Raw genomic sequence first — 25,993 nt, 5'->3', positions numbered from 1 at the left:
CACCCATTACAGAAAACAAACCGAGAGAAAAAACTAAAAACACAAAACCCCTATTGGGGAGACCGACCGCCGTCCGGCCTCATTACATGAATCAGCGCTACTTCGCCGCAGCTGCCCACGGCGCCGTGGGGACGCGCTGAACGGGCCCTCGGCCCCCGCGCGGCCCAATCCCACGCCCGCCAGAAAAGCAGAGGCTCGGCCGTGGGCGGCCGCGCAGGGCCCGGGGCCTGGTGCCGGGAGGTCCCGCCCCGGCCTCGGGAGCCTCGCGGCTGCCGCTTCCTCTCCACGGCTCCCGGGGCGCCTCCCTCCGGCAGGTCTCTGGTCCTGGGCCGCTCGGGGCTCCGCGCCCGGCCCGAGACCTCCCCAGGCCGGCCGGCCCCTTCTTCACCTCCTGGAGCTCCGGACCGCGGCCGCTCCCTGCAGCCCCAGAGCCAGCGGCCGCGCACCCCGGCGTGGGTGCCAAGCCGCAGGGCCGCGGTCCGCACCGGGGCGGGGCCCCGGGCGAGCGCGGGAGCGTCTGTGCGTGTGTGCGTGTGTGTGCGTGGTTGTGGACGCCCGGGCAGCGCCAGGCGGACGCGGCGGTGGACTCTCCACCCCGGCCGCGTACAGTAGCGCGCGGCGGCGGCGGCGGTGGGGGCGCGCGGGCCAATTCCAGGAGCCCGCGGCCGGGAGCCGCGCCCTAGCTGATACCGGAAAGGCCTGTGATTGGCCGGCGGCCGCCCTATGCAAACGAGCTGAGGGAATGGAATTCCTCGGGCCGGGCTTACAGTAAAAGCACGTTCATTTCCAGGCACTCTCATTCATAGAGCCAGCGGGCGCAGGCGGGACGGGCGCCCCGCGGCCGGACCCAGCCAGGGCACCACGCTGCCCGGCCCTGCGCCGGCAGGCACCTCTTCCCGGGGCTTCTGGGGACACCAGATGAAAGTCCATCTTTGCTGTTTCTCCTTGACCCGCGTCGGAGCTTCGATTTTTTTTTCTTTTCTTTCTTTCTTTCTTACTTTTGAATGAACTGGTTTCTTGGCTGGATGGTTCAACTTCTTTCCTGGGTGTGAACTTTTCCCGGTTGTTTCCTTTGACAACTGCTGGAGAAAGTGCACTGTGCTGGGAGGCGAGTGGTGAAGTTACGTGTGCGTGGCAGTGTGTGCGTGCTTGTGTAACTCGAGCCGCCCCGTCTGTTTCGATCTGCGCTGCGGAGGCAAGGCCCGCTCCACCTGCTGCGATTATGCGGTGATCGTGGTTATATTGGCGCGTCTGGGCAGTTAACCGGCCGGCGCTGGGGCGACGTTGGAGGAAGATCGTCTCGCTACTGCCCCAGTCGGGGCTGACTCACCGGAGTCGATGTAGACAGCGGCTGCCTTCCGAAGAGTGCGTGCCTGCGTGCGTGTGACTCGGCCGCTGCTCAACCCCCACCAAACCACAGGATCAGCCGCAAACTTAACCAACATCCCCAAACCCGAGTTCTCAGATGTGGAGAGCTGAACCCTGAGTGTCATCGACTTGGACCCTTTTTTTTTTTCTTTCTTTCTTTCTTTAAGATTAGCTTTTCTTTGAAAAGCTGAATTTTCTGAACTGAGCATTTTGCCAGAATTTATTGAGAACATGACAAGTACTTCTCGCCCAGCCCTTCTCCAACTACTGAAGCTGATTTTCAAGGCTACTTAAAAAGAAAAAAAAAAAACCTGCAGCGAGCATTAATGGATTTCTGTTGTGTTTAAATTCTCTACAGATTGTATTGTAAATATTTTATGAAGTAGAGCATATGTATATATTTATATATATATATGTGTGCACATACATTAGAAGCAGGACCTTTGGAAGTCTCAGTTCTTGCTTTTGAGGACTGAAGCCAGTTTTGCATGATAAAAAGTGGCGCTGTATTTGGAAGACACTCCTCGTGTATTTTCTGTTGTGTTGGACTTTAGACAAAACTGACCTGGGAAAAAAACTGACAGGCAATTAACTACTGGAACTTCCAAATTATGTAGTTGCTGGTCCTTTTGCTCTCCGCACAAATATTTTAGGAAGTGTATGGGAATTTTGCCTCCAGGAGCTTTTGTAACAGCCAAAGACTGAACTTAAAACTCTCAAAGCAAGACTCAGAAGAAGATAGTCTCCCTTGGCACTTGACTTCGGATTCTGGTCGCCCACTTTTTAAAGCACTAAGCGGTCGGTTGCTAAGAGTCCTGCCCGGGTCTGAGGCCGATTGGCAAAACTAGAACTTTCCCCCTCTTGGACTGTTAGTAACTTAGTCTCCCCCATCCCCCAGCCATCCCGCAGCAATAAAGGCCCCTGAACTTGTATGTTGGTCTCCCCGGAGCTGCTTGCTGAAGATCCGCGCCCCTGTCGCCGTCTGGTAGGAGCTGTTTGCAGGGTCCTAACTCAATCGGCTTGTTGTGATGCGTATCCCCGTAGATGCCAGCACGAGCCGCCGCTTCACGCCGCCTTCCACCGCGCTGAGCCCGGGCAAGATGAGCGAGGCGCTGCCGCTGGGCACCCCGGACGCCGGCGCCGCCCTGGCCGGCAAGCTGAGGAGCGGCGACCGCAGCATGGTGGAGGTGCTGGCTGACCACCCGGGCGAGCTGGTGCGCACCGACAGCCCCAACTTCCTCTGCTCTGTGTTGCCCACGCACTGGCGCTGCAACAAGACCCTGCCCATCGCTTTCAAGGTACTCGGCCCGGAGCGGGTGGCGGGAGGACAGGCAGAGGCCGGTCGAGGCCGGGGCGATCGCGGAGGGCAGCGGCCAGGCAGGCGGGGCCGGGTTCTAGAAAGGGGCCGGCGCTGGGGCCCATGGTCCATCCCTCTGCGCTCGGGAGACTGGGGATGCTGCGTTGCCGTGGCGACCCTCAGGGGGCCTGCCTCAGCCGGTCGTGGCGGCCTCCGGTGATGGCTGAAAACATTAGGATGTCCCGGAAGATGTCCACTGAGGGCCGGCTGGTCCACCCCGGCAGCGGTCCTTAGCTTTGATCCAAAGTAGGAAAAGTTATAACCCAGCAGGAACAAGGCTGTCTATCTGCTCCCCTGCTTCTCTCCCCACTTTGGCTTGACACCCAATCTATTCTGAGGGAGGCATCAGGAAATAAAATAGAGATACTTTTATACCTTCAGGTCAATGAAAATAATAAACTGACAAGGAAACCTGTCAGGGCTTCCCACTTCCACCCCCTTTTTAACAGCCCTATAGGAATTAGCAAGTTCAAAGTCCACGGCGGGCGTAGTTAAGTTTGCAAAAGTTTTCTGAGGAGTTTTTTCGAGCTTGTAGCCTGCTCCTGCCAGAAGCCGCAAGCAGCGAATCCTGTTTCTTTTCCTGGAACCCTGCTGAACGTTATCACCGGCTCACCTAGCTAAGCCGGGGGCAGCGAGAGGAGGCAAGGCTGTCTGCCGGGAGCTGGAGCCGGGCGTCTGATCCGCCCGCTTTGCTGTTTGAGGTGGGGGCGGCGTGGACCGGGTAACTTCAGCCGAGCAGCTTAAGAGGTCTCCGTTCACTTTTCGCCCCTGATCTTGCCCTAGCTTTGAGCTGCCTTTAAAAACCTTGGCCTTCAACGGGGATATATAAACAACCCCGGGCGTTTTTAAACAACCACCCCACCACCCTGGCAGCAAACAGTAGACATTTCATTTCGGTGGTGGGGATTCAGTTCTTCTGTCTTGGATGGGTTGCAGAAGGGGTAGATTTTTTTAATACAACCAGTGCAGTCATTTCCTGTTCATTTAAGAGGCTAAGGCAGGCAGGTGGGGGGGAAAAAGGCTGTAAGGATCAGCTACTCTTTTTTTCTTTAAAAAAAAAAAAATCTGGTTAAATAATTGTCCCCTTTAAGAGGAGATTAATTTAATATAAACTTTTTATGGTTCCAAGCCTGGGCTGGATCTTGAGTTAGTTGCAATGAATAATGTTCACTTTTTTAAAAAGTACTGTCTGGGTTCTTTATTTTTAAGCTTTACACACCTTCCAAACTTAGATTATGATTTCTAAAACAAACAAAAAAAAATGTACAATTGGCTGTGTCTCTAGAATTGCCTCAGTTTTCTGAAAGCAGGAGTTTTTGAGGGGGGTGGAAATGAGGATAAGTTTGAGCAGCCGCTGGACCCTTTCCTGTCCCTTCCTCCATCTCTAGATGTGGGTTGGGAGCCCATTTCAATTTTAAATCACTCTAATCCCTTTACATAAACAGATTCAACGGGCAGGCCTCCTCGGAGCTCCCTCAGCTCCAGAGGACCTGATAGGGATGGGGTCACTTTCAGATAAGTGCAGAGGGGAGGAGACAGGCTGATAATCAACCCCAGGGTCCTTTAAAACCAGGTGCTCCGGACACACCAAGGGAGTGGGTTCTCAGGGATCTGTGGCTTCCTTTGGGGTAAATCAGAGTCTCCTCTGCATCTCTCCTCTTCCGCTAGGGAACCCACACCCCAAAGACTAAGTGATTAAGAGAGAATCTTCAGGAGTCAAAGCGATGTCATTTCTCAAGCCACCACATGAAAGTATTTATTTCCTTCTAAAAGAATTTTAAAAAAAAAACAAAACAACCTTATAAATTGCTTTCATGAGCCACCAGGGAATTAATTCCTTTTAGCAGAAATCTTAATAACCATTGAGGTTGCCTTTTTAAAATGACTTTTGACAATTCACTTTAAAAAAAAATTCTGCTTTCCTGAGCAATAGTTTCTAGCTTGAAAATCAAGGTATAGATCTCCTGAAAAAAGTTCAGGTGGGTCTTGAGAACATTTGGGGCAAAGGAAAGGACAGCAGAGGAATCAGACCACCGATGAATAAATCTGTCACCCCTCCAGTCCCCATAAAGAGGGGCCTCTTTCTGAAGGAGACCTGCTCACTGCATAAGGGAAAGAGGAGACAAAACTTCCAGGGAGGCAATGAGTGCAGATTAAGGGTAAAGCAAGCTACACTTGAAAAAGTGACTGCATCCGGCTTGATTCAGTGTGTATCCCTGACTCTACTCTGTACTCGTTCTCCACCACCCACCTCCCAAGCAGTTTCTATAGAAATTATTACTTTAAAATTTGGATCTTATATAAGCCTCAGACAATCTCCTTAAGAAGTTAATCAGTAAAGAGTTATTACATTCCCTGTAATAAGGAGGAGAAAATGTAAAACAATGAAAAAGTCTGATGAGACTGATGAAAAGAACGTTGAAGTGATTCTTTGGGCATCTTCTGAATCCTTGGCTTTAATCTTTGAAACTAAAGGGAGTTTTCAAGTTATGAATTTTCCTTAAAATAGATTCAAATCAAGCTAATTGCTTATCCTGGATCCCAAAGTGGGCTCCCCCCACCCCTGCCCTCTGCCATGAAACGCCTTTATTTTTTAGCCTAGAAGAGATCCATTATTTTACTGCCGAGAAAATCTTAAATTTGCTACGTGTCACCCATTATTTACAGAAGCAGTCAAAAAAAGCTATTTGGATGACTTAAGATATATTTTATAAGACTGTAATATTAAAGTTTATTTAGGCCCTGGTACTCCAGAGTCCGAAGGCATAAACATGCCTTCAGCAAGTTCAGAGGCCTTGGCCGCTGATAGTAATATTCTTTCTGTAAGAAAGAAATAAGTAACGTTTGTGTCAGCGAGATGGTGGTCCCCTAGCTATGCGTTAAATGTCGTCTCAGCTGAATGCTAAGTTCCACCCCACAGCTTTCTTTAAAACACTGGAAAATTAAGGGACTTGAAATAAATGAATTGTGACTGTAATTTCAACCTAATCAGAGTTGGTTTAAAATGCCAGTTTGAACTGTGCACAGGCTGACCAAGAGAAGTGTGGGGAGGTTCTGTAATAAAGAGGAGGCTTGATATTTTGCCCAACTTCCTGATACTTTAAAAACAGAGAAGTAAAAAAAAAAAAAAAAATGAGATATCCTTTGGCCAGCAAGTCCCTTCTTGTCTGTTTGGTCTATGTTAAAATGTAAATGTTTGTGTTTCCTTACCTATTGTTTATAGCTCCTCATTCCAGTTGCTTCTTTTTTTCTGAAGTTAGATTTAAAAAAAAAAATTCTCTGCATATTGCCTAGCAATGATAAAATCTGTATCAAATTAGCAGACATGTTAGTTCTAAATTAAAAAAATTTTTTCCTAGTCTAAAAATGCTTGATAATAATTAGATAATGTACTTTATTAATGTAATTTCCCTGGATTAATATTCTTTCCCTTCCCCCCTACCATGAAAAATCAATAAAAGGCCAAGTAAATGATCTTTGAGCCTCAAATTTTTTTGACTCCTGCTGCGGTTTAAAAAAAGGGAAAAGCAGTATTTAAATTCCTAATTTTTTAGTCTTAAATTCCAACATCAACAACCTTTTCTTGTTTAGCCACCATGATTATTTTACTCTCTATTTGTTTCTGTTTGGTGACGGCCTCGTGAATTTGCCATGTTACTGATGAGGGTAGTTTTGGAAAGATGCGTGAAGCACAGGCCTTGGAGCACTGTGAGAGGGGCCAGTAGGAGGAAGGTGATGTAGAATACATTTTGGTAGCTATAAAACAAGATTTATTTAATGTAACCTATTTAACCAACAATGAGATATTCAGTTTGAAAACCATGTAGTTGATCTGGTCCCTGTATACTTACTGAATGTGGAATTAAAATAGAGAGGCCAGGCCATCAGAGGGAGGTGGGGATGAGGAAGTAAAAATATGTTTTCAAGGAGGACATTTCAACATTGTGAGCTAATTTTACAGAGGGAAGTGAAAACAGTGGGGAAAAAGGGGGGGCGGATTTTGAAGAGACTGAAAAGCGCAGAATAAAGCAAGTATATTTTATGGGAATAGAAAAAACCGGTAACAATAACTAAATAACTGATCAAGGAGATTTATTTCAATAATGGTTTTGAAACAAAAGGGAATTGTCATATTACTGCTCTTAATTAAACACCAACAAACATACTTATAATGGGCTCTAAATACCTAATTAGAGGGTGCTTGAGGAAGAAATAGCTTAGTGAAGAAATAGTGTTTTTAAATTTCCTTTATGGAAAACACATCCATTGGAGGGAAAGGATTGGAAAAAAGATAAGAGTGCAAGTCGGATAAAATAGATGAGGAACATGCCTACCTACTGCTGTGAGAATTGATTCTCCTGGGGTAGTCCTGGGTTGGAAGTACATCCACCCCTTACAGTGGTTCATTTTCCCCGTCATATTCCTTAGAATCCAAGAGCTGAAGCATCCTCGGAAATAAAAACAAAAGATGGTCATCCGGATGACACAGAGAAAGGGTGATGACTAAGCAGGCAGTGAAGATGGGAATTTAGAGAAACGTGGCTTTTCTATCATACAAGGGAGCCTATGGCAGCCTTATTTACAGACAGAAAAAGAGGACTGAAATATAGGCGTTACCCCCAAATTACATAGCAAATATTAGGTAAAAATGGGGAGGTGGAAAACAGGATGAGGAGTAATCACTGTAGAGTACTTTATTATCGCAACTCAAAAACAAAACCTCCAAAACGATTATATGATGGAATGATGAGCACACACTTCGTTGCTGACCGAGAGGGTACCATCAAAGACACCAGAAGTGATAGGGACAAGCACAACTTGGGGCATTTGGGTTTGAAATTCTACAACTACTTGAAAAAACAGAAACAATGAAAACGCAGCTAAGAATAAATGTTTCAACCAAGAAAATAGTTTCTAGAAGGGTCAAATGATGACCAAGAAATGGATGCTATCGAATGAAGCCTCTTCAGGCCATGCTCTTTAGAGCATTTTACCTTGAAATTGCTGCTTTTTTTTTTATTACCTAAGTGTCAAAAACATGTATTTACTAGTTTAATAGTCCTGATGGAAATTCATTCCCATTCAGTTACATTGAAGGAATTTTCTTCGAGATCACATGGGTTTGGAGAAAACCTCAGTCATCTATAAGGTCCAAGTCAACACATCTCTGTGACTCACAGATATAAAAATTCGACATAGTTCTGCTCCTGAATGCAGAGGAGCACATCAAAGGGAGCACTCCTCTTCTCTGAGGTCTGTTGACTTTGTAGTTAGTGTTAAGCCAAGGGTATGTTTCTGATTTTTTTCTCTTGCATACCAGAATTCACTGCCAGTGAAAATCAAGGTAGTAGAAGCCAGTAGGGGCAACAAGGATGAAATAATTGTGAAGGGAGAGTTTAAGTCATTCAAGAATGGTCAGCACTTCAGTGGTAGCAATCAAATTTAATTTTAGCAGAAGTAAGTTTAACACCTAAACGGCAACATCAGCCCTATTCGGCCTGTCGGTGGAGGCCTGGACAAATGAAAGATGGGTTAGTTATAAATTTATAAAAAACAAGACATCTGTTTCTCAAATATGAAGAATTAAGAAGAGATGATTGTGTTCACGAGAAGGCATAGCTTTTCAAAGTCCTTGCTATAGTGAGTCTTATTCCAACTGTACTCTATGACTTTATGTGGTTTCATTAGGTGAATGTTTTATTATTTAAACATTTGTAATTTTACATAGTGGAATTTAAAGTAAATCTTTCCATTAACAACTTTTCTGTCGTTTTGCTTAACTTACGATTGCTACTCCTTTGCAAACTAAAAAGCAGCACATAATATACATTCAATTTTAGAATACATATGCAAATGACATCAAAGTTTCTAACATGCCTGATGTCTGGTGTTTAGGTGGTGGCACTGGGGGATGTTCCAGATGGCACTCTGGTTACTGTGATGGCAGGCAATGATGAAAACTACTCAGCCGAACTGAGAAATGCAACCGCAGCCATGAAAAACCAAGTGGCAAGATTCAATGACCTCAGGTTTGTCGGTCGGAGTGGAAGAGGTATGTATCTGTCAGAACTGAACTTGAAACACCCAGTGTTTACATGGCAACAAACCCAGATTTCAAAACATCTAGAAGTTTCTGTGATAGGATTCCCTAGAAACACAGTCATTTCTTCCCATTATTATTGCTGCATCAAGCTTTTTATTTAAAATTTAAGGTTTTTAACAGAATCTGGCTTTACATTATTGCTTTCCATTATTGAATTCGTTTAAGACCAATTTGGAGCAGGCAAAACATGAATTGTGAATTTCAAGGAAACCTCTCAGATGTTTTACTAAAATGTAAAAATATAAAACTTGCCATCAGGGAAACTAAGATTATACAACAGTGGTTCTCTCTCAGGTAGTTTTCAGAAATCTCTCTACTGGAAGCCTTTAGCTCAGGGTCCATGTGCTATCTATGACAAGTAGCAGAGTTTAAAATGATCACTTCTAACAGTTTTAAGGGATGTATGATGGATGATTATTGAAACATTTCAAGGAAGCATTTTTTTATCGTAAAATATGAAGAAATAGCGTTAGTAACATTCTGGTTTGGTGACGCTGATGGCAGTGTGACCCTCCTATATGTAATTTGGATGCCTTATTATTTTGGGGGAGGGGTTGGGCCCAGTTAATATTTTAGGTACTAATAATATTAAAGATTGGATTCTCCAGAGGCTCTGTTGCATCAATGCAGTTCTACGTGTAGTTTTCTTTTTTGGTGCCCATTATCAAAGTATTAGAGCAGGAAGAGGACTCTGGGCTTATTGTAATCTCTGATTTCCAGTTATTTCCAAATACTGTGTTTTCTTTGTATTGTAAGAACCTTAGTCCTGTTTTGTAAATAGCAGTGAGTACTATTAGTTTAATTGAGGGAGGTAAGATAGTTTGTTTTGAAAATCTCATTTTTGTAATAAAGCATTGAATAAGCTTACGAATAAAAGTTATTTTGAGAATGATAAAAAAAGACGTGGCAGCTACCTAAATAACAGTAGATGACTTTTGCATTGAAAAGAAGTAAAAGTACAACAACAATGGACATTTAAACATGAGAGTAATCACTACTCTTTATAAAGGCATTCAAAAATATAAGAAAATCTGTGTTCTTGGGGAATTTGATTAGTCGAAGAGGAATGGGGGTAAAGCCATGTTGCTTTTTTTTTGGCTGTTGTTTTTGTGCTATCCTAGCTGTCTGGGAATTTTCAAAATAGAATCAAAGGTAGAGAAAATTGTAAAAAACTTATAACATGATTGAAAATATTTGTTCCTAGTGCTATGTTCATAATAGGGTAACGCCAAGCAAATTATGTCCACTTATTGAAAGCATACATGATGCTATAAGCTACGAAGGCACAGTTAGTCTGTGGGTTCACTTGTTATATTAAAAGTCTCCACCTTCCAGTAAATGGAATTCCCATTATGATTCAGAGATGCGTGTTTAGAAAACATCATGAAGGCTTCAGATGAGTAGCTGGCAGGGTGGGTGAGAAGCCAATAAAAAACAAAGGCCTGACTGCCTGGCTTCATGCCTCACAGCCTAGTAACCATCTCAGTTCAACTCCTGTGGATTTCTGTTCTTAGGAAGCCATAGCTGAGTATCATTTGGTTGCCTTTCCAGAGGAAGTGATATTATCATCATGTGCATTTCTGTGGGCCCATGGGTCAGGTTTTGGTTATGAAAGTTTTGGAAACTCTTGAATGGCCCATGCCATTTTCCCGTAAGAAGTGCAGTAGTGGCTGGCGAGGCCCAGGAGGCTGGTAATAATTGAGAATGAAATTGTCAAAGCAGCATGCTTTTTTTTCTGGTGTTTCTCGTCCCTCACTGGCCGTGTCTGTTTTGAGTGGGTGACTAAGAGGAGCTTGTGTTTACTTGGGTAACAGTGAACTGTTTCCCCAAGGTGTGGAGTGTTTGCATTTGGCTGCCTGATTCGTGCCAGGATGCCCTTGAGTTTGCAGAGGGAAATAGCTGCAACCAAGGCTGGGCTGTCTTCTGATAACCTGGAACGAGAAAATTAATTGAAACACTCCATATATGGACAGTATCTGTTTCAGCTGGGCTCTGCTTCCCGTGCGTGATTATAAGCAATCCAAAATAGAGGAACCCCGAAATGAAGGTTTTACCCAATATATTGTCAGTCTTGAGTGAAATTTTTGGGTTTTTTTTTTCGGTTAGTGCTACAAGACAAAATGAGCTGTCAAAAGGCCCAGTGTGATTCTGTCTCATAATTTCTCCCCATAGTCATAAAATACAACCTGATGTTACTCTTTCAAGTCTAAGTGTCAACATCGAAGCTTGCCAGGGTTTATGTTTTGTTTTGTTTTGTTTTTTTGCAATTTGCTTCCCATTATGTAGAGAGCAGATGACTCTCACTCATTTTCACAGTCTTAATCTGCCTCACTGAATCTCGTCCTTGGAAAGTTTCATAATGTTTTATTAAGTGATCTTAAGACTATCCATTATTTCATTTTTGGTCCCAAGACTATCCACTCTTTCGTTTTCTGGTTTTAAAAATGTGTCTGAAAATATGACATTGGCATCAACACACCACGCAGGGGCTGAGAAGGTCCTGGCTGTTGGCTCACCGAACATTTCAATGCCAATTTCCCATTCTGTCGAAAGTCACTGGTGTGATGGATTCTCAGGTGGCCTGGTGCTCAGTTCCAAGTAAAGGGTAGAAAAAGAAACTCCCTTTTCTTTTCTCAGCTGCCATTCCCCGGGGATTGTAAAACTTGGTAGAAATTGCCAGAGGTTGAACATGGAAGGGTTTTTCTCTGTTCGACAAAACCGATCTGTCTGGGTGCTGGCTGCCATCCAGGACCACAGCACCTAACCTCAGGTTCAGCCTGCAACTGGGAAAACCTGCCCATCCGGCTTTTACAGAGTTGCTGACAACATTGGCCCCTAAAAAATATTGGTGAAGGTCTTCAGCAGTCTGAGCCTTCCTCCTTCCCTTTCTTTCCTTCCCTCCTTTCTGTCCCTACAACTGAAACCTCTCCTTCAGGGATATCTCACCCTGGGAATTTTCTCCCTCTGATTCAGTATCTCTGTATAGATCAACCATTCCTTTACAATGGAAGAAGAGATAGCAGCTCCCGGGAGAGGGGAGCTGATGTCGAGCACACCAGTTGTTGTGCAGAACAATTCACACTTAAACACACGTCCTGGGACTATCCCTTACCTCCAGAAAATCGAAGTTCAAGATCAAGAGGAACTCTCTTTGGTGACGTTCATGACCAGTAGCTGACATCAGCTTACCTCCGCCATTGGGGCAGGTGCTATGGATATTTTCAGTTACAAGAAAGTATATCAAGGCTGCAGCCGAGAGACGTTGAAGAAATTTTAGCAATGAAATCTGTGAGTGCTTCCGCCCCTATTGGAGTACTTAATCAGTTGGAAAGGAATTGATCAATCAGGGAATACGGCCTTAGTTAATTCATTTTAGAACCAAGGAGGAAATCTACCAGACTGTATTATCTACTACATCGTAAATGGGGGAAGAGAATCCACTGCAGATTTCCTTCTGATTTTCCTAAGACTGTGATTTTTAAACTTTGGGGAACATCAGGAATAATTTTGAAAATCCTTGGAAGCCTTCTCCCCACGGGAAAAAAAATGCACATGTACACTTACACACACAGCTTCTTATACAATTTCAGTTTTCAGGGCCTCTGAAGCTTGTTTATGGACCTTCTGGGTATCCATGGACCCCCAAGCCAAGAATCTATGAATCTGAAACTTTGCCTTGACCGTGGAGGACCAGTCTAGTGCTGTGCTGCACATTGTAGATAACTGGAAAATGAGGAAATAAATGAGCAAGTGTATTAGACATTCTTCTTGTGCTCTGTGCTGTTTTGGTTACACCTGCTTTTATTACAGCCAGGACCTGGTTTGTATAATTAGGAAAGTAGATCGCATTCAAACTGCTGGTCCAGACCTTTGAGAGGCCATCAAGTGTACACGCATATGGTCCTTTGAAAGGAGAAGGGCTTATTTTGCCATTGAAGGGTCAGCCTCCCCTCTACTAACTGCCAGGCACCCTGGCTGCAGACCTGCAACTCGAATTCCACAAACAGCCCAATGAGGCCACGTGTTCCCTGTCCGTTAGGACTGGGTTTAATTTCTGGGTATTTCTCAGTAGAAATTTGTGTTTATGTTGACCTCACCTGGCACCTTTAATCTTGCCCACTTTCAAAATAGTACCCTTCCCAACACTTTTATAAAATGAAATTCCTTCCTCATGTTCCTGCTGTGAGTCTCCTCCCAGACATAATATTTACCCTGTCACAATCGGGGTTATTGCCTATTTGTGTAATGTTTGTTACTTAAGGCATTTCCACTCTTAAGGTATTTTATTTTATTTGGGGAACAGAATGGGGAGGCTGCCTTTCAGATGAGTGCAAGACTGTGGTTGAAGGAAAGGTACATGTAGAAAAGGATAGAGTGTACCGGTATTCTAAACAAAGAGAGACGTGTCTTTATGGAGTGGTTATTACTGAGAAGTGGCCTGAATGACTCACAGTATTATCATAGGATCTAAGTCATTCTCTATTTTATCACATACTCATATAATAAGGGGAGGAAAATTCATCTGACAATCCCAGCGTTGTTTCGTGGATAACATTCAAGGTAATGAGCTGGCAGTGAGATCTCCTGGAGAGAATACAAGGAAAAGACGAGAAGTGTGTTAAAATCAGCTCTCCCATTTTCTCCCCTTTTGGGGTTGCTATTGATCTACATTTTAAAATAATATATGCACTGAAATCTGTCTGCAGACTTCATTGTGGGCAAATATGTATGGGAAAAGACCCAGCCTCTGATACACACAGCCTCAGGCAGCCCTAGCAAATAATGCCATTCAATGGCAGGGCGAGAGCTAGTGTCCATGATCCAATGTAGAATTCACCTCTAGAGATCAGCTCTCTCATTCTGTTTCACATTTGCCCATAGAAGAGTAACGACACTTTCTCAAAGCAAGTTGCCGCCTGCCACCCTGCCCTGGGGACCCCTGACCACCACCCCGCAGTCCCTGTCCCGCTTGCTGTCATGGCAAAGATCAAGGAGGAGAGCTTTCTTGAAAACTGCCTGTGCCTGGAACACGCAGCTTCGCAATTGATCTCTTCACGGTTTTCTTGCTGATTTTACGATGTGCCAGGCATTGCTGATGGTGTCGGACAGCTCTTTTAAATTGAGGTTATTTGTATGAACAATGTTTAAGAGTTGATGGGCAGGGGCTTCCTAGGTGGCGCAGTGGTTAAGAATCCGCCTGCCAACGCAGGGGACACGGGTTCGATCCCTGCTCCAGGAAGATCCCACATGCCGCGGAGCAACTAAGCCCGTGCGCCACAACTATTGAGCCTGCACTTTAGAGCCCGTGAGCCACAACTACTGAGCCCATGTGCTGCAACTGCTGAAGCCCACGCGCCTAGAGCCCTTGCTCTGCAACAAGAGAAGCCATGGCAATGAGGAGCCCATGCACAATGAAGAGTAGCCCCCACTCACCGTAACTAAAGAAAGCCCGCACACAACAAAAAAGACCCAACACAACCAATAAAATAAATAAATAAATTTATTTAAAAAAAAAAAAGAGTTAATGGGCAGAAGCTGGACTTCTCTCTACTGCCGCTCCCCCAAACCCCTCCCTTGCCAGCCAGCTTGCTTTGGGTTGAGACAGTCCTACTTGGTGGGGACAGCGGACTATCAATCAGAAAGTGCCTCTGAGAGAAACAATGGTTGAGTGATTTTTAGAGCTTCCTGTTTCAGCAGCAAGCGTTATAGACATAAACAGTGATCCGGCCAAGGGCTGCAGTGCTGTTCTGGTTCTAATAAATCAGTTTTGTATTTTCTTTTTGTGCTGGTTGGCGAGGGGCACGAGAGGGTGGAGAAGACTGGTTATGGAAGAACATATTCTGTTTCTTTTTCCTCATTATTTTCAAAGAAGAAAAATGACTTGTTGAAGAGAGATGTTATACTGTCTGATGGCTGTTTTCTTTCTGTTGGTGATTATAAAATGTGTTCAGATCAGAAAGGGGATGTTTATGAATAATCATGTACTGTCAAAATGGAGAGGTTATGTGGTTTCGAAGGATCTCGTGGACTTTCAGCCTGAAAGGTGCGTGTGTGTGTGTGTGTGTGTGTGTGTGTGTGTGTGTGAGAGAGAGAGAGAGAGTACTTCCACTTTGAAGACTTCCTGGACCAAATTATCTTTGAGGACTAAATCCATACTAATAACTTCTTCTCATTGGAAGCCCCAATAAAGCAATTAACAGAAATTAATAAGTGAGCAGTGTGTATTTAATGAGCTGCCTATGAATACTTTCAAAGGTGCCAGTTTTATCAGCTCACTCTCGGGGCATTCAAAGTTTTTATGTTTATAAACATGCATAAGTGGACTTTAGGCAACGCTTACACTGCGTCATTGGTCCTGATGAGGTCCTGCATTCAACAGAGATGTATTTTGGTCCGTGTTAAGAACGGAGCTTGCTGTGGCATTCCTGTTCCTGGCGCTGATTTGGGATTCCAGCACATCCCAGCCTCTATTAGGCTATGTCGGGCAGCGCATCCCATTTAGGAACTCCATTTTAAGTCACTGAACTTCCTCCAACGAGGGTTCCAGGTAGTTGAAGACCCATAAATCGGAAAGTTATCCCAGCAACCTCCTTCAAGAGGCCCGGTGGCCATCCTGCCACTAGATTCAAAATGCATTTTCTCTGGTTTCCCTAGTGAGGAAGCATTCGTGTAGGAGCCACTTACACTGTGTTTTTCTCAAAGATGTAAGTAAATTTCCTGTCTGTTTCTCAACTTAGATGAATCCCTGCTTTCACCTTGAGATTTAAGAGCGTCATTAAGGATGTAGGGGCAGCCCAGTCTGCAGAGCTGACCCTCCCCCCAGCCTCCGGATCCAAGGATGCTCCTGGGAGTGAATGGGAGGTCTGGTGTGTGGCCTTAACTGAGTCACCTTATGCAAACAAAGGAGAGGAGCCGCTCCTTGGCTCAAACAAAGGCATGGCGCAGGAATATGGGCGCTTGAGCACAGTTGGTGATCTGTGTGCTTGTCAGATCTCCTCAGAGGAGGCAAGAGGGATGGGCTTGTTTGGAGGTGGAAACACTCCAGTTTGCTCCAGGCATCAGTTTGGGGTTTTTAGAGATGTTTTCCTTCATTCTATTTAAAACCATTGTGTGGGGTACAGTCTCTATCTACCTATCTATCTATCTATCTATCTGTAATTAATGAGAAACAGTCTAAACTCATATCCTAATACAGCTTTGACCTCTTTACATGGTGTGTCCCCAGTACCTGCGACACTGGGTCTGTACAGGTGTTCTGCCTTCATTATCCTATGTGAAACCTCAGGGCAGGTCAGCATTGGTAGATCTTATCTGTCTATCTGCTTGTCAGTTTTAATGGTGGTCTCCCTCAGTGGGTCCCAACCTTTGGCAATATCTGCAGACATGTGTGGTTGTCACCGCTGGGGTGGCGGTGGGGGTGCTCCTAGCATCGAGTGGGTAGAGTCCACCCCACAGCGCATAGGACAGCCCTACCCTGTCACGCTGAGGCTGAGAAACCCTGGGCTGGCCCCACACAGATGATCTTGATAAGTTGTAAAATGTCTTCTCTGTTGCCTGACACTTTCTGCCCCTTTCCCAAATTTATGTAAAACTTAGATTAAAAAGTTCACACAGAATTAAAACAAAGATAACCAAACAAGAGAGCATCACTGAATATTCAAGTATTGTTCTAAACACGAAAATATACTAGAGTTCTGTGTGCACAGAATAGCACCCTCTCGTCATCTTCCAGGTCGGGGGATGTGTGAAGGCTGGAAGGAGAGGCTGCAGGTGGAGGGGGCCACCGGGCAGGAAATGATCTTCCTTGAGAACTGCCCCCTTGCAGCCACTCCCTCAGGAATGTCAGCCACATGCTGGTCCACAGGGACCCTCAGAAACAGTGAGAGTGTACCACTGCCTTCTCAGCGCCAGCCCCCCTCCCCATCAGGCTTCAGCTGGCGGGTGGGGGGCACAGATTCACCGATCCAGGAACAGGAATTGACATGCGTGAACAGTGTCCACTTGAACCAAAAAGTTCTAAAAGCAAGGTGCTGGTATTCATTGCTGACAGATACCTTATAGACACCAAAAAGGAGTCAGTTTGCACCCCCGGGGGGAAGGCATGGAGGGGACAGGGACGGGACAGAGACCGATTTATCATCTGTTCCTGGGAGGCCCTGGTTTGTTGCTCAGATGCTAGGTGTGCAGGGACCACAGGCAAACAGAGGGCTGGGTCCTTCTGGAGCTTTCTCCCACCTGCCCTGACATAGTGGTTCTGCCCTCACCTTGTTTTCTGCAAGAAGTTTCAGGGAAAGATGACTTGAAAAGAGTCTGAAAAAAGAGTTCTCTAGGTGTTCTCCTTGAATTATGGTGGTGTCTGCTACAGGTGGAATTTCTTTAAGATGTTGGTTGTTTGCATTTACTCTGCATGGGGACCCTCACTCCAAACTTTCCTGCCCCATCTGCTTCCTGTAAGTTTCCCTTAGTAAAGCAACCAGCTCCCAGATTCGACGTGGAGATCAGTTGTGTCACATCATCTGAGACTGGCAAGAATTAACTGTCAGAATGGGAGTCCCTGGGCGACGTCTACACCGGGCTACACAGGGCCCACGCGCTACCGACGCGCTAGGAAGTGAAGGTCGCTGGGGAAAGAGCTCGGGAACAGCTGTGGCAGGCAGGCATGCTCAGGTGCACTGTGGTGCTGACACCCAAGCACCGGGGAAAGAACGAAGATGGGCCTGGGAGTCCCCAGGAGGTGGCCTTCCAAGAATTTTCAAAACACGAGAGATCTTGCCCTGAGCTAGGAAAACACTGTGTGGTATCACTAGTCACTGGACCAGTGCCTGATACAGAGTGGGGACTCATTAAATATCTCCAAATGAGTGACTTACCCCAGGACTCTTCTTCCTCTAGGCAGGAGAGCCTAGCGGTTAGTACATGGACATTCCTGAATTCTCCGCTGGGAGGACAGTGTCTCACCCTGGGCACCATCAACGTTTAGGGCTGAGTATTCTTTGTTGTGGGGGCCATCCTCTGCATTTTGGGATGGGTAGCGGAATCCCTGGCCTCTACCCAGTCGCCAGGAGCATTCCCCCTCCCGGTCATGGGTGGTGACAACAAGAAATGTCTGCAGACTTTGCCAAATGTTCCTCCCTGGGGGAGAACTGGGGGCAGGGAACACCAGTTGAAGACACTTGCTCAGAGCTGTGTGTCTGTGGGCAAGTTACTTGACCTATCTGAGCCTGATTCAGCCTTTGTCCAAAGGGAGCGGGGTGCAGTGAGGATTACCTGAGATAAGACAGACTTGAGGGGTTATTACATGGTAAGATCAGTCGCTGTGATTCTAACTCTGCAGAGTAGCTGACAGCAACTCTGGGAGCTCCTAACAAACCATACGACCAGGACCTGCTTTTTTGTTTGTCTAAATGAATGACTTTTCCGGGAGGGAACATCGACCCTTATCCTGATCCCTTGAGCCCATAGAGCTAGCTCTCAGGTCACGAAAGGGTTATTTATGCGCGGCGGGCACTGCGATTTCAGATCAGCAATGGCAGAGACGAAATTAAATATGCACTGAAATCCAAGGCACCGTTTTTTGTGGGAAAAGAAGTTCTCCCAACTTAGCCCTTGTAACTCTTTTGTCCAAACATTAACGGCATGCAAATATTTATGATTGATACATGCCCCTTTAATTCCCAATCGTATCATAACAATACACAGTGCGTTTTCACACTGAAGCAGAGTAATCCCTTGGTCCTGTCATCGGGCTCTGCAGGCTGGCACCCAGCAACATCACATCCTTCCTGCACCGTAATTTCTGACTCCACCCAAGTCGAGGGGAGTTTTATAGTAGTGCCACGGCAGCTCGCCTTGGACCCCACTTCAGGACATCCTGGCTGTTCCCCTGGAAGCCATTTGAAGGTTGTATCTCAGCATTTTCAGAAACTACAAGCAGACACCCACGCATTTTTCTTTTTTGGCCACACGTCAACAGAGAATCGATTAATCTGGCTGTTGCTTGGAGAGGTGTCTCGCATTCTGCCCAAATCCATGGGCTCTGGAATCCACTAAGGCCATTGTGTCCTATTTGATATTGCTCTGATTCGTGATAACAACATAGAAACACACGCATCTGCTTGTGGCCATTCTGCGGGTCTTTGGAAGGTAGTGTGACAAAGGACGAGAAGGTAGCGTGCTTGCCGGACTCAGATGAGTCTCCACATCTGTACAGTAGGTATGACACTGCCCTTCATACACCCCTCAGAAGGTTATTAGGATGATTAAAATGAGATGGCGTGTGTGTAACAAGACTTGGGAAGAAAGAGCTACGATTCACCTCCGCATCGTTCTTCCTTCTGCAGGAGACTCGCAGAGCGGGGAGGAAGAGAGCAGGCAGGAGTTAGCCCATGTCTCCCTGAATCAGAAAGTCAGGAACAATGCTATTTCCATTGTTCACTCCTTGTTGGCAAGGAGTTTATATTCCTTTATCCTCCGAGGAAACTTGTAAAATGAGAGTGCCTGAGACACAGCAGGAATTTCATAAATATTCATAAATAAATGCCAGAAGAAGAATAATATAATCTTCCCAGACGTTTGCTGGGCACCAACCTTGTCATGGATCTTGTTTTGATTGGTGAGTTGCTCACAGGCTCTGGACCCTGTTCGATCAGGAAAGTGTATAGTGCCATGGCTGCTTTGTGAGAACCTTCCCCCAGCCCCAGAGGGTATTTCGTTCACTCATTCCTCAGTGTGTCTTGTGCGCCTGCTGTGTGCCAGGCCCTGGGTTAGCCCTGGAGATGCAAAGGCCAGCCAGAGAAAAGCCAAGCCTGCCGGGGCCAGTGAGGGGCCCACAGTTAAGCAGATGTCACTGTTCTGAGCGGCCACACCATAGTGAAAGGACAGGAGTGACAGAAGCAAAATGCACCATCGGGTGCATAACCCACTACAAGCTTAGGGGTCTTTCTGGACAACTTGTCATCTCGGTGGAGACACTTCAGGGTGACAAGGGGGCTACCAGCTGAAGGCATCAGCAAGAGTGTCCACGCAGAGAAAACGGGGTAGGGAAGGAACAGCAAGCTGGCCCAGAGAGAGCTGGTAAGGGCCTTGACATCCACATTGGGAATTTGGGCTGGTCCCAGTGAAACGGAAAACTGCCAGCAGGTTTTAAGCAGGGAATTGACATCACCAGATACAAATGGTATGAAGGTGCTGGGATTGCAGACTGAAGAGCAGGCAGGGCTTTTGGAGGGTGCTTGGGAGCTCAGAGATGGGATTCAAGGTTGGTTGAATTCATGAATGCTGAACCCACGGATACCGAACCCACATATTCAGAGGGGGTCACTGTATATCCAGTTTGCAGACACACCATCTGATAAATGTCACCGTGTCTAGAAATCAACTCCCTCCAGGCCCCACCTGCCACACCCCGCAGGCTTTCCTGGACTGTCCCTCTTCTTCCTGCTCAGCCTCCACCCCCACCTGCCCTCCCTGCTTCCTGCAACAGAGCTATGGGCACGAACAGGTTGGTGAGTGGGCACTGAGGACCCTGATGCTGCCTTCCCTTCAAAATGCCCACCCCCGGGCCTCTCTGCCGCAGTGCCATGTGGCCTCGGGCTGTGGGCACAAGCAGGTCAAGACCAGGACTAGGCTAGCCCTGGAAGGTCACTTTGGTCACCTGTCCTGTGTGGCATTTGGCCCGATGGGTGGAGACTGGGGAATTGTGCCAACCAGAGGGTTCTCCAGGATGGGAGTACAGGGCAGCAGGCATGGCCTCGACCTAAAGAAGCTGTGAATTCAGAGTCTTGGAGATGTTTGGGCTAAAAGGGTTAAAACTTGGTTCCTCATGCAAGACACTCAGGCACTGGGACAGCCAAAGAAAAAAGGAAGATCAAAAAGGGACCGTGACATCTGGGGAAAGGAAGTGCAAAAATCGCGTGAGAGCATCATGGTTCTTTGGGGTTCGGTTAAAGCTCTTCATGAACAGAAAGGCTAGCCCATCCATCCCTTTAGTAAGGCTGAACTCACACCCATGCCACCAGAAAGGAGAACCGAGCCTTCCAGGTGAAGTCAGACATCAGAAAGAAGCAACTGTCAAACTGAAAGTTTACAGAATAATCCATTGACCCATTTATCAAACTTTTTTTTCATTGACTCAGAACAGAAGATGCAAAGATTAATAAACCACAGCCCCCATCCTCAAACAACTCATTTTTATAGAATAGCTCCAGAGGCAACCCTTGGCATGTTTTTGGTTTTCTCTAAGTAAAAACCGCTATTTTTTAAAATTAATTAATTAATTTATTTATTTATTTTATTGGTTGTGTTGGGTCTTTTTTTTTTTTTGCTCTGCGTGGGCTTTCTTTAGTTGCGATGAGTGGGGGCTGCTCTTCGTGGTGATGCGCGGGCTCCTCATTACCGTGGCTTCTCTCGTTGCGGAGCGTGGGCTCTAGGCGCGTGGGCTTCAGTAGTTGCAGCACATGAGCTCCATAGTTGTGGCTCACGGGCTCTAAAGCGCAGGATCCATAGGTGTGGCGCACGGGCTTAGTTACTCCGCGGCATGTGGGATCTTCCCGGAGCAGGGATCGAACCCGTGTCCCCTGCATTGGCAGGCGGATTCTTAACCACTGCACCACCTCAGAAGCCCTAAAACTGCTGTTTTTTAAACGTTCCATATACCCAATGCATGCTGATTTTATGTAAAACTGAGTTCTGTATTTTAAGCACCTGACTTTCAGGCAACTTTGGGGGGTTGTCCTTGTGCCAATAGCTGGGGCCTCCTCGCTGCATTTTGCCTACGGGGCTGCAGGTGCAATTGGATAAGGACATTGTAAACACCAGCACTCTGCACCCAAGTGGACACGCACCAACATCGTCACCTCACTTCAATTCAGAGAAACCAGAAATTCTGTGCCACTTGAAGAATCTGTCCTCTATTCAAAAATCCCCAAATAAATAATTATACAGCCCCACTGTCAGAGATAGTGGTAGGTGTTTGGGTAAGGAAATGCATGAGGAGGAGAAGCATGCATTTTGGCCATTAGGTTGTTCCAGGGGAAAAGCGAGAAACACAAATTAAAGGTACTTTGTGAAAAATACCCCCAATTCAGATTTCTCCCGGTATCTGAGGGTTTGTTCATTTTAATACTTAGTTATCCGTGATTAAAATTAGACCCGGCACAAACTACATGGTAAGAGGAGAAATCTTCCTGCAACATCGCAGAATCTTTTGGAATTTCCAGAATTTGCAAAGAGCAAGACTTGAGCCTTCCCTGGCTTTCTTGGTTTTCATCGGGTGCTTAAAGTGTGTGAGCACCACCGGTTTCCCTGGAGAGATGATGAATGAGTGGAAAATGTCGTGGTTGCATTTCCTAATCTGTGCGACCCCTCAGCAGACGGTCCTCTGTCCGTACAGCCTGCCCTTGCGTGACAAAGGGCAAGTTTCACATCCCACCGAAACTGGCCCAAAAAGGAGAAGATGACTTTCGGGTCCAAACCTTCACCAAGGAGAGTGACCAAAACAGAGCCCAGTGGCTGAGGAGCCAACGCAGGCGGCTTGGCTACCCGTGAACCAAACCTAGGGAGGGATGATCGCAAGAGGACAGAGGGAGACACCCGTGGCCATAGGAGGACTTTGCCACGATGTGATTGATGGGGCACGAACTTCTAAGGACCTTATTCCATTCCCGGGCACGAGATGATCTTGAGTTGCCTTTTCACCTTCTGCCCTTCTTCCTACCCTCACCCTGCGGGAGCACGGCGCCTATTTGCAGCAATCCTGAGGTTTCGCCACTTCCCAGATGTGGTCAGGAAGTGGCGTGGTGCCCCAGGCCCTTGCGGAACTGCAGTGTCCAGCCGTGGCTTTATGAGACCACAGCCTGGCTGCCAGAGTCCATCAGCCCCAGGCCTGTAATCGTGAGCCCTAGGAAAGGACAGATCTGGGCTCTCGTCCCTCCCTCGCCTTGGAAAGTGTGTCATGGTAGCAAATGTCCAGGAAGACTCACCCCATGACCTTCTTCCCAACTAAATAAAGCACTTAGGATTTTGTGCTGGCATTTGGATGGACACACTGGCGTCGAGGGGGACAACACGTGCCCCAGCGGGAAGCATTTGACCTGGCTTGTTTATAAAGTGCATCAGCCACTTGCAGTTGTGCCTTACAAAGGTCGCCAGCTGGAGGGGGCAGCAGTGACCTTGAACTGGAAGTTCTAGTTCAACATGCAGTTTTCCTGATGGGCCTTTAAGCCCCATTTGCTGCCTGTTTGCTGTCCTCTGCACTCTGCCTAGGTTTGCTGGAATTCCTAGAGAAGAGAGGATGGTCCTGGAGGGGCTCCAGCGGCACCGCCTGCCAAACACTAAGGCTCACCTCACCTCCCACCATCAGACCTCAACACCGATTCGCCACCAGCCCCACCTCACGGGACTGCCCACAACTCTGGTCTCTGTGGAATCATGTTTGTCACGTCTTTAATGATAATTAAACTGATATTTGCTGATGCATTATTTCACTTAATTTGCATAACAGCACTATGAGATGGAAGGACCATTATCACCCCTATTTTACAGATGATGAGGCCCCCAGAGAGGTTAAGTAACTTGCCCAAAGTCACACAGCTAGCAAGGGGCAGAGCTGGGATTCAAACCCAGGCAGTCCCCACTGTTAACTAGCACCCTATGCCTTGGCACTTCCACAGGATTGTACGATCAAGTTCTTATCTTTCGCTGCTTTCAGGCTTAAGTCAAGACAACCCTTCTCTCCTTTGTTGTTTCCTCCCACCTTCTTATTCAGTCCTAGTGTTCGTCTTCTACAGGCATTCCTCCTGGACCCAACCACTGGCCAGAAGTCAGGGTGCTGTTTGGGTGCGGTTTCCGTGAACAGGAGAAGGAATGTCTCGATGCCTCCCTTTCCTTAGCTCCCTCTGCTGTGATTCCCCACGCAGGACACCTCTGACCCTGCACCTGGCCCCTGGGGAGCCCAGGGCTGCAGCTTTTCAGCAGGACGGCCAAGGGCACCTCTGCTCACCCCATGGACCAAATCCAGGGCTGCAAGGAACCTTCCGGCCTCTCCAGGCTAGGAGCCGCTCAGGCTGCAAATGGGAACATCAGTCTTCTCCATGGCAGCGCCATCTCCGAGCCCTGCATTTGGTCGCGAGAAGCCTGTTTCTGGGTGGTGGTTATTTAGCTGATCCGTCCTCGTTTGCTCTCCTCTGCCGTCTTACTAGTCTGGCTAGAGCTTGCTGAGAAAAACACTTGAGAGGCTTTCACTCTCCACACCCACGCACTTAAAATACCAGGCCCATAGGTCATTGTGATGAGGGAATTTGGCTAATAACACGTATGCTCTGGGCGCACCTACCACTGCTGCAGGTGCTGGCCAAGAAAGGCTGTGTCTCGGCAGGGATGAGCAGGGGCGTGGCGGGGCGTGGCCAGGACACGGTGGGGGCGTGGCCAGGGCGTGGCAGGGGCGGAGCACGGAGGGCAGCGTTCCCAGGGTTCAGCGTGCCCACTGGATGGCTGTCCCCAGGTGTCAAGTCCAGTGCCCGGTCTGATCGGACGAACAAGGAAGTGGAAGGCAGAGTTCTGGAGTGTAAAAAAAGCCACACACACCTGTGAGCAAAATGTCATCACTTATTGCCTCTGTCTCTGAGGTAATGAGCAGATGTCCTGGTGCTCAAAGCTGTACACTAGAGAAGGTTGTGCGAGAGGCGAGCCAGAATACCTCCACCTGCGTGAACCACGTTCCTGTGGCCAAAATGCCCCACCTACTAGTTTCTGCTGGACAGACTTCTTGACTGCACGTAAAATGATGGGCGTAAAATAGTAGAATTATAATTACAAGCAACGATTTCACAAATATTCGCTTTGGTTGAATTTCCTTCCCGATTCAGTAGGCCAGTCTGCAGTTGACAGGGGCAGGGGCAGAGCATGGAAGGGGTACCATGAGTCTGGTTTCCTGGTGCTGGTGCCACTGAGTTAGAAGGTAGAGATTTAGGACCTCATGACGATAACGTGAAGCACAAAGTTGGGAGATCTGGGTTTTCCATGTATCCGAGCTGTGTGACTTTGGACAAACCCCTCATCCTCTCTGAGCCTTAGCTTTGCTGCCTATTAACCAAGGACAGTGAAATCTGTCTTGTTTATTTCATGAGAGTATTGTGAGAACCAAATAAACTAATATATGGGAAAGTGCTTGAAAACTTGTTAAGTTCTACGCAGACCTAAAAATGCCAACATTGGGGAGACAACGATTCTTTGTTGTCATTTAGGAAATCAAGAATAGGATGGTTGTAAACTTAACGGTTACCAAAGGACAAGGGGTAGGAAGGGACAAATTAAGAATTTGGGATTAACAGATACACAGTACTATGTATAAAATAGATAAACAACAAGGACCTACGCTATTCCCTGTATAGCCTAGGGAACTATATTCAATATCCTTTAATAACCTATAATGGAAAAGAATCTGGAAAAGAATATGTGTAAAAAGAATATATATGTAACTGATCACTTTGCTGTACACTTGAAACTAACACAGCATTGTAAATCAACTATGCTTCAGTAAAAAGTTTTTAAAAATTAAAAAAACAATAGGATGGTTGTAGGAGGGGCACCACAGGAGTGGGACCATTTCAGGGTATAAAACCCACAGGTGCCTGGAGAGCAGTTGTCACTTGTAGTGCCAAGACTGGAACTCTTATGGCATTTGGTGTTTGAACTGAGTTGAATAGTGTTCCCTAAAAAGTCATGTCCATGGGTAACTTCAGAATGTGACCTTATTTAGAAATGGGGGCTTTTCAGAGGTCATCAAGTTAAGGTACAGTCTTACTAGAGTAGGGTAAGCCCAAAATCCAATGACTGGTGTCCTTGTAAGGAGAGGGAGGTTTGCAGACAGAGACCGAGGGAGAGAGGCCACATGAGGAAGGAGGCAAAGAATGGAGTGATGAGGCCACAAGCCGAAGAATGCCAGGGATTGCTGGTGACCACAGGAAGCTGGGACAAGGCCAGGAGGGAGCCTTCCCTAGAGGGAGTACGGCCCTGTCAACACCTCAGTTGTGGACTTCTGGTGTCCAGAGCTAGGAGACAATACATTTCAGTTGTGGTAATTTCTTACAGCAGCCCTAGGAAGGAAATACTGTGTTTAGATGGAATCTCTGAAATGTTGAAGTTGCAGGCAGCAGGGGAGACCCCGG

The 25,993-nt window shown here is 46.7% G+C and overlaps 1 protein-coding gene across 2 annotated transcripts in view; it reads left to right on the top strand.

Moving 5' to 3' along the window:
• Nucleotides 1-25,993, top strand: part of RUNX1 (RUNX family transcription factor 1) — a 242,881-nt gene that overhangs the window by 150,336 nt on the left and 66,552 nt on the right. For both annotated transcript variants that reach the window (XM_057696964.1, XM_057696965.1), the window contains 2 exons: nucleotides 2,413-2,666; nucleotides 8,621-8,777. In XM_057696964.1, the coding sequence (XP_057552947.1) occupies nucleotides 2,413-2,666; nucleotides 8,621-8,777 (411 nt within the window). The remainder of the gene's footprint in view (nucleotides 1-2,412; nucleotides 2,667-8,620; nucleotides 8,778-25,993) is intronic.

Source organism: Hippopotamus amphibius, chromosome 10, assembly GCF_030028045.1.
Source record: "Hippopotamus amphibius kiboko isolate mHipAmp2 chromosome 10, mHipAmp2.hap2, whole genome shotgun sequence".
Classification (NCBI taxonomy): Eukaryota; Metazoa; Chordata; class Mammalia; order Artiodactyla; family Hippopotamidae; genus Hippopotamus; species Hippopotamus amphibius.
Note: the sequence above shows the minus strand (reverse complement) of the source record. Positions and strands in the feature narration are given on the sequence as shown.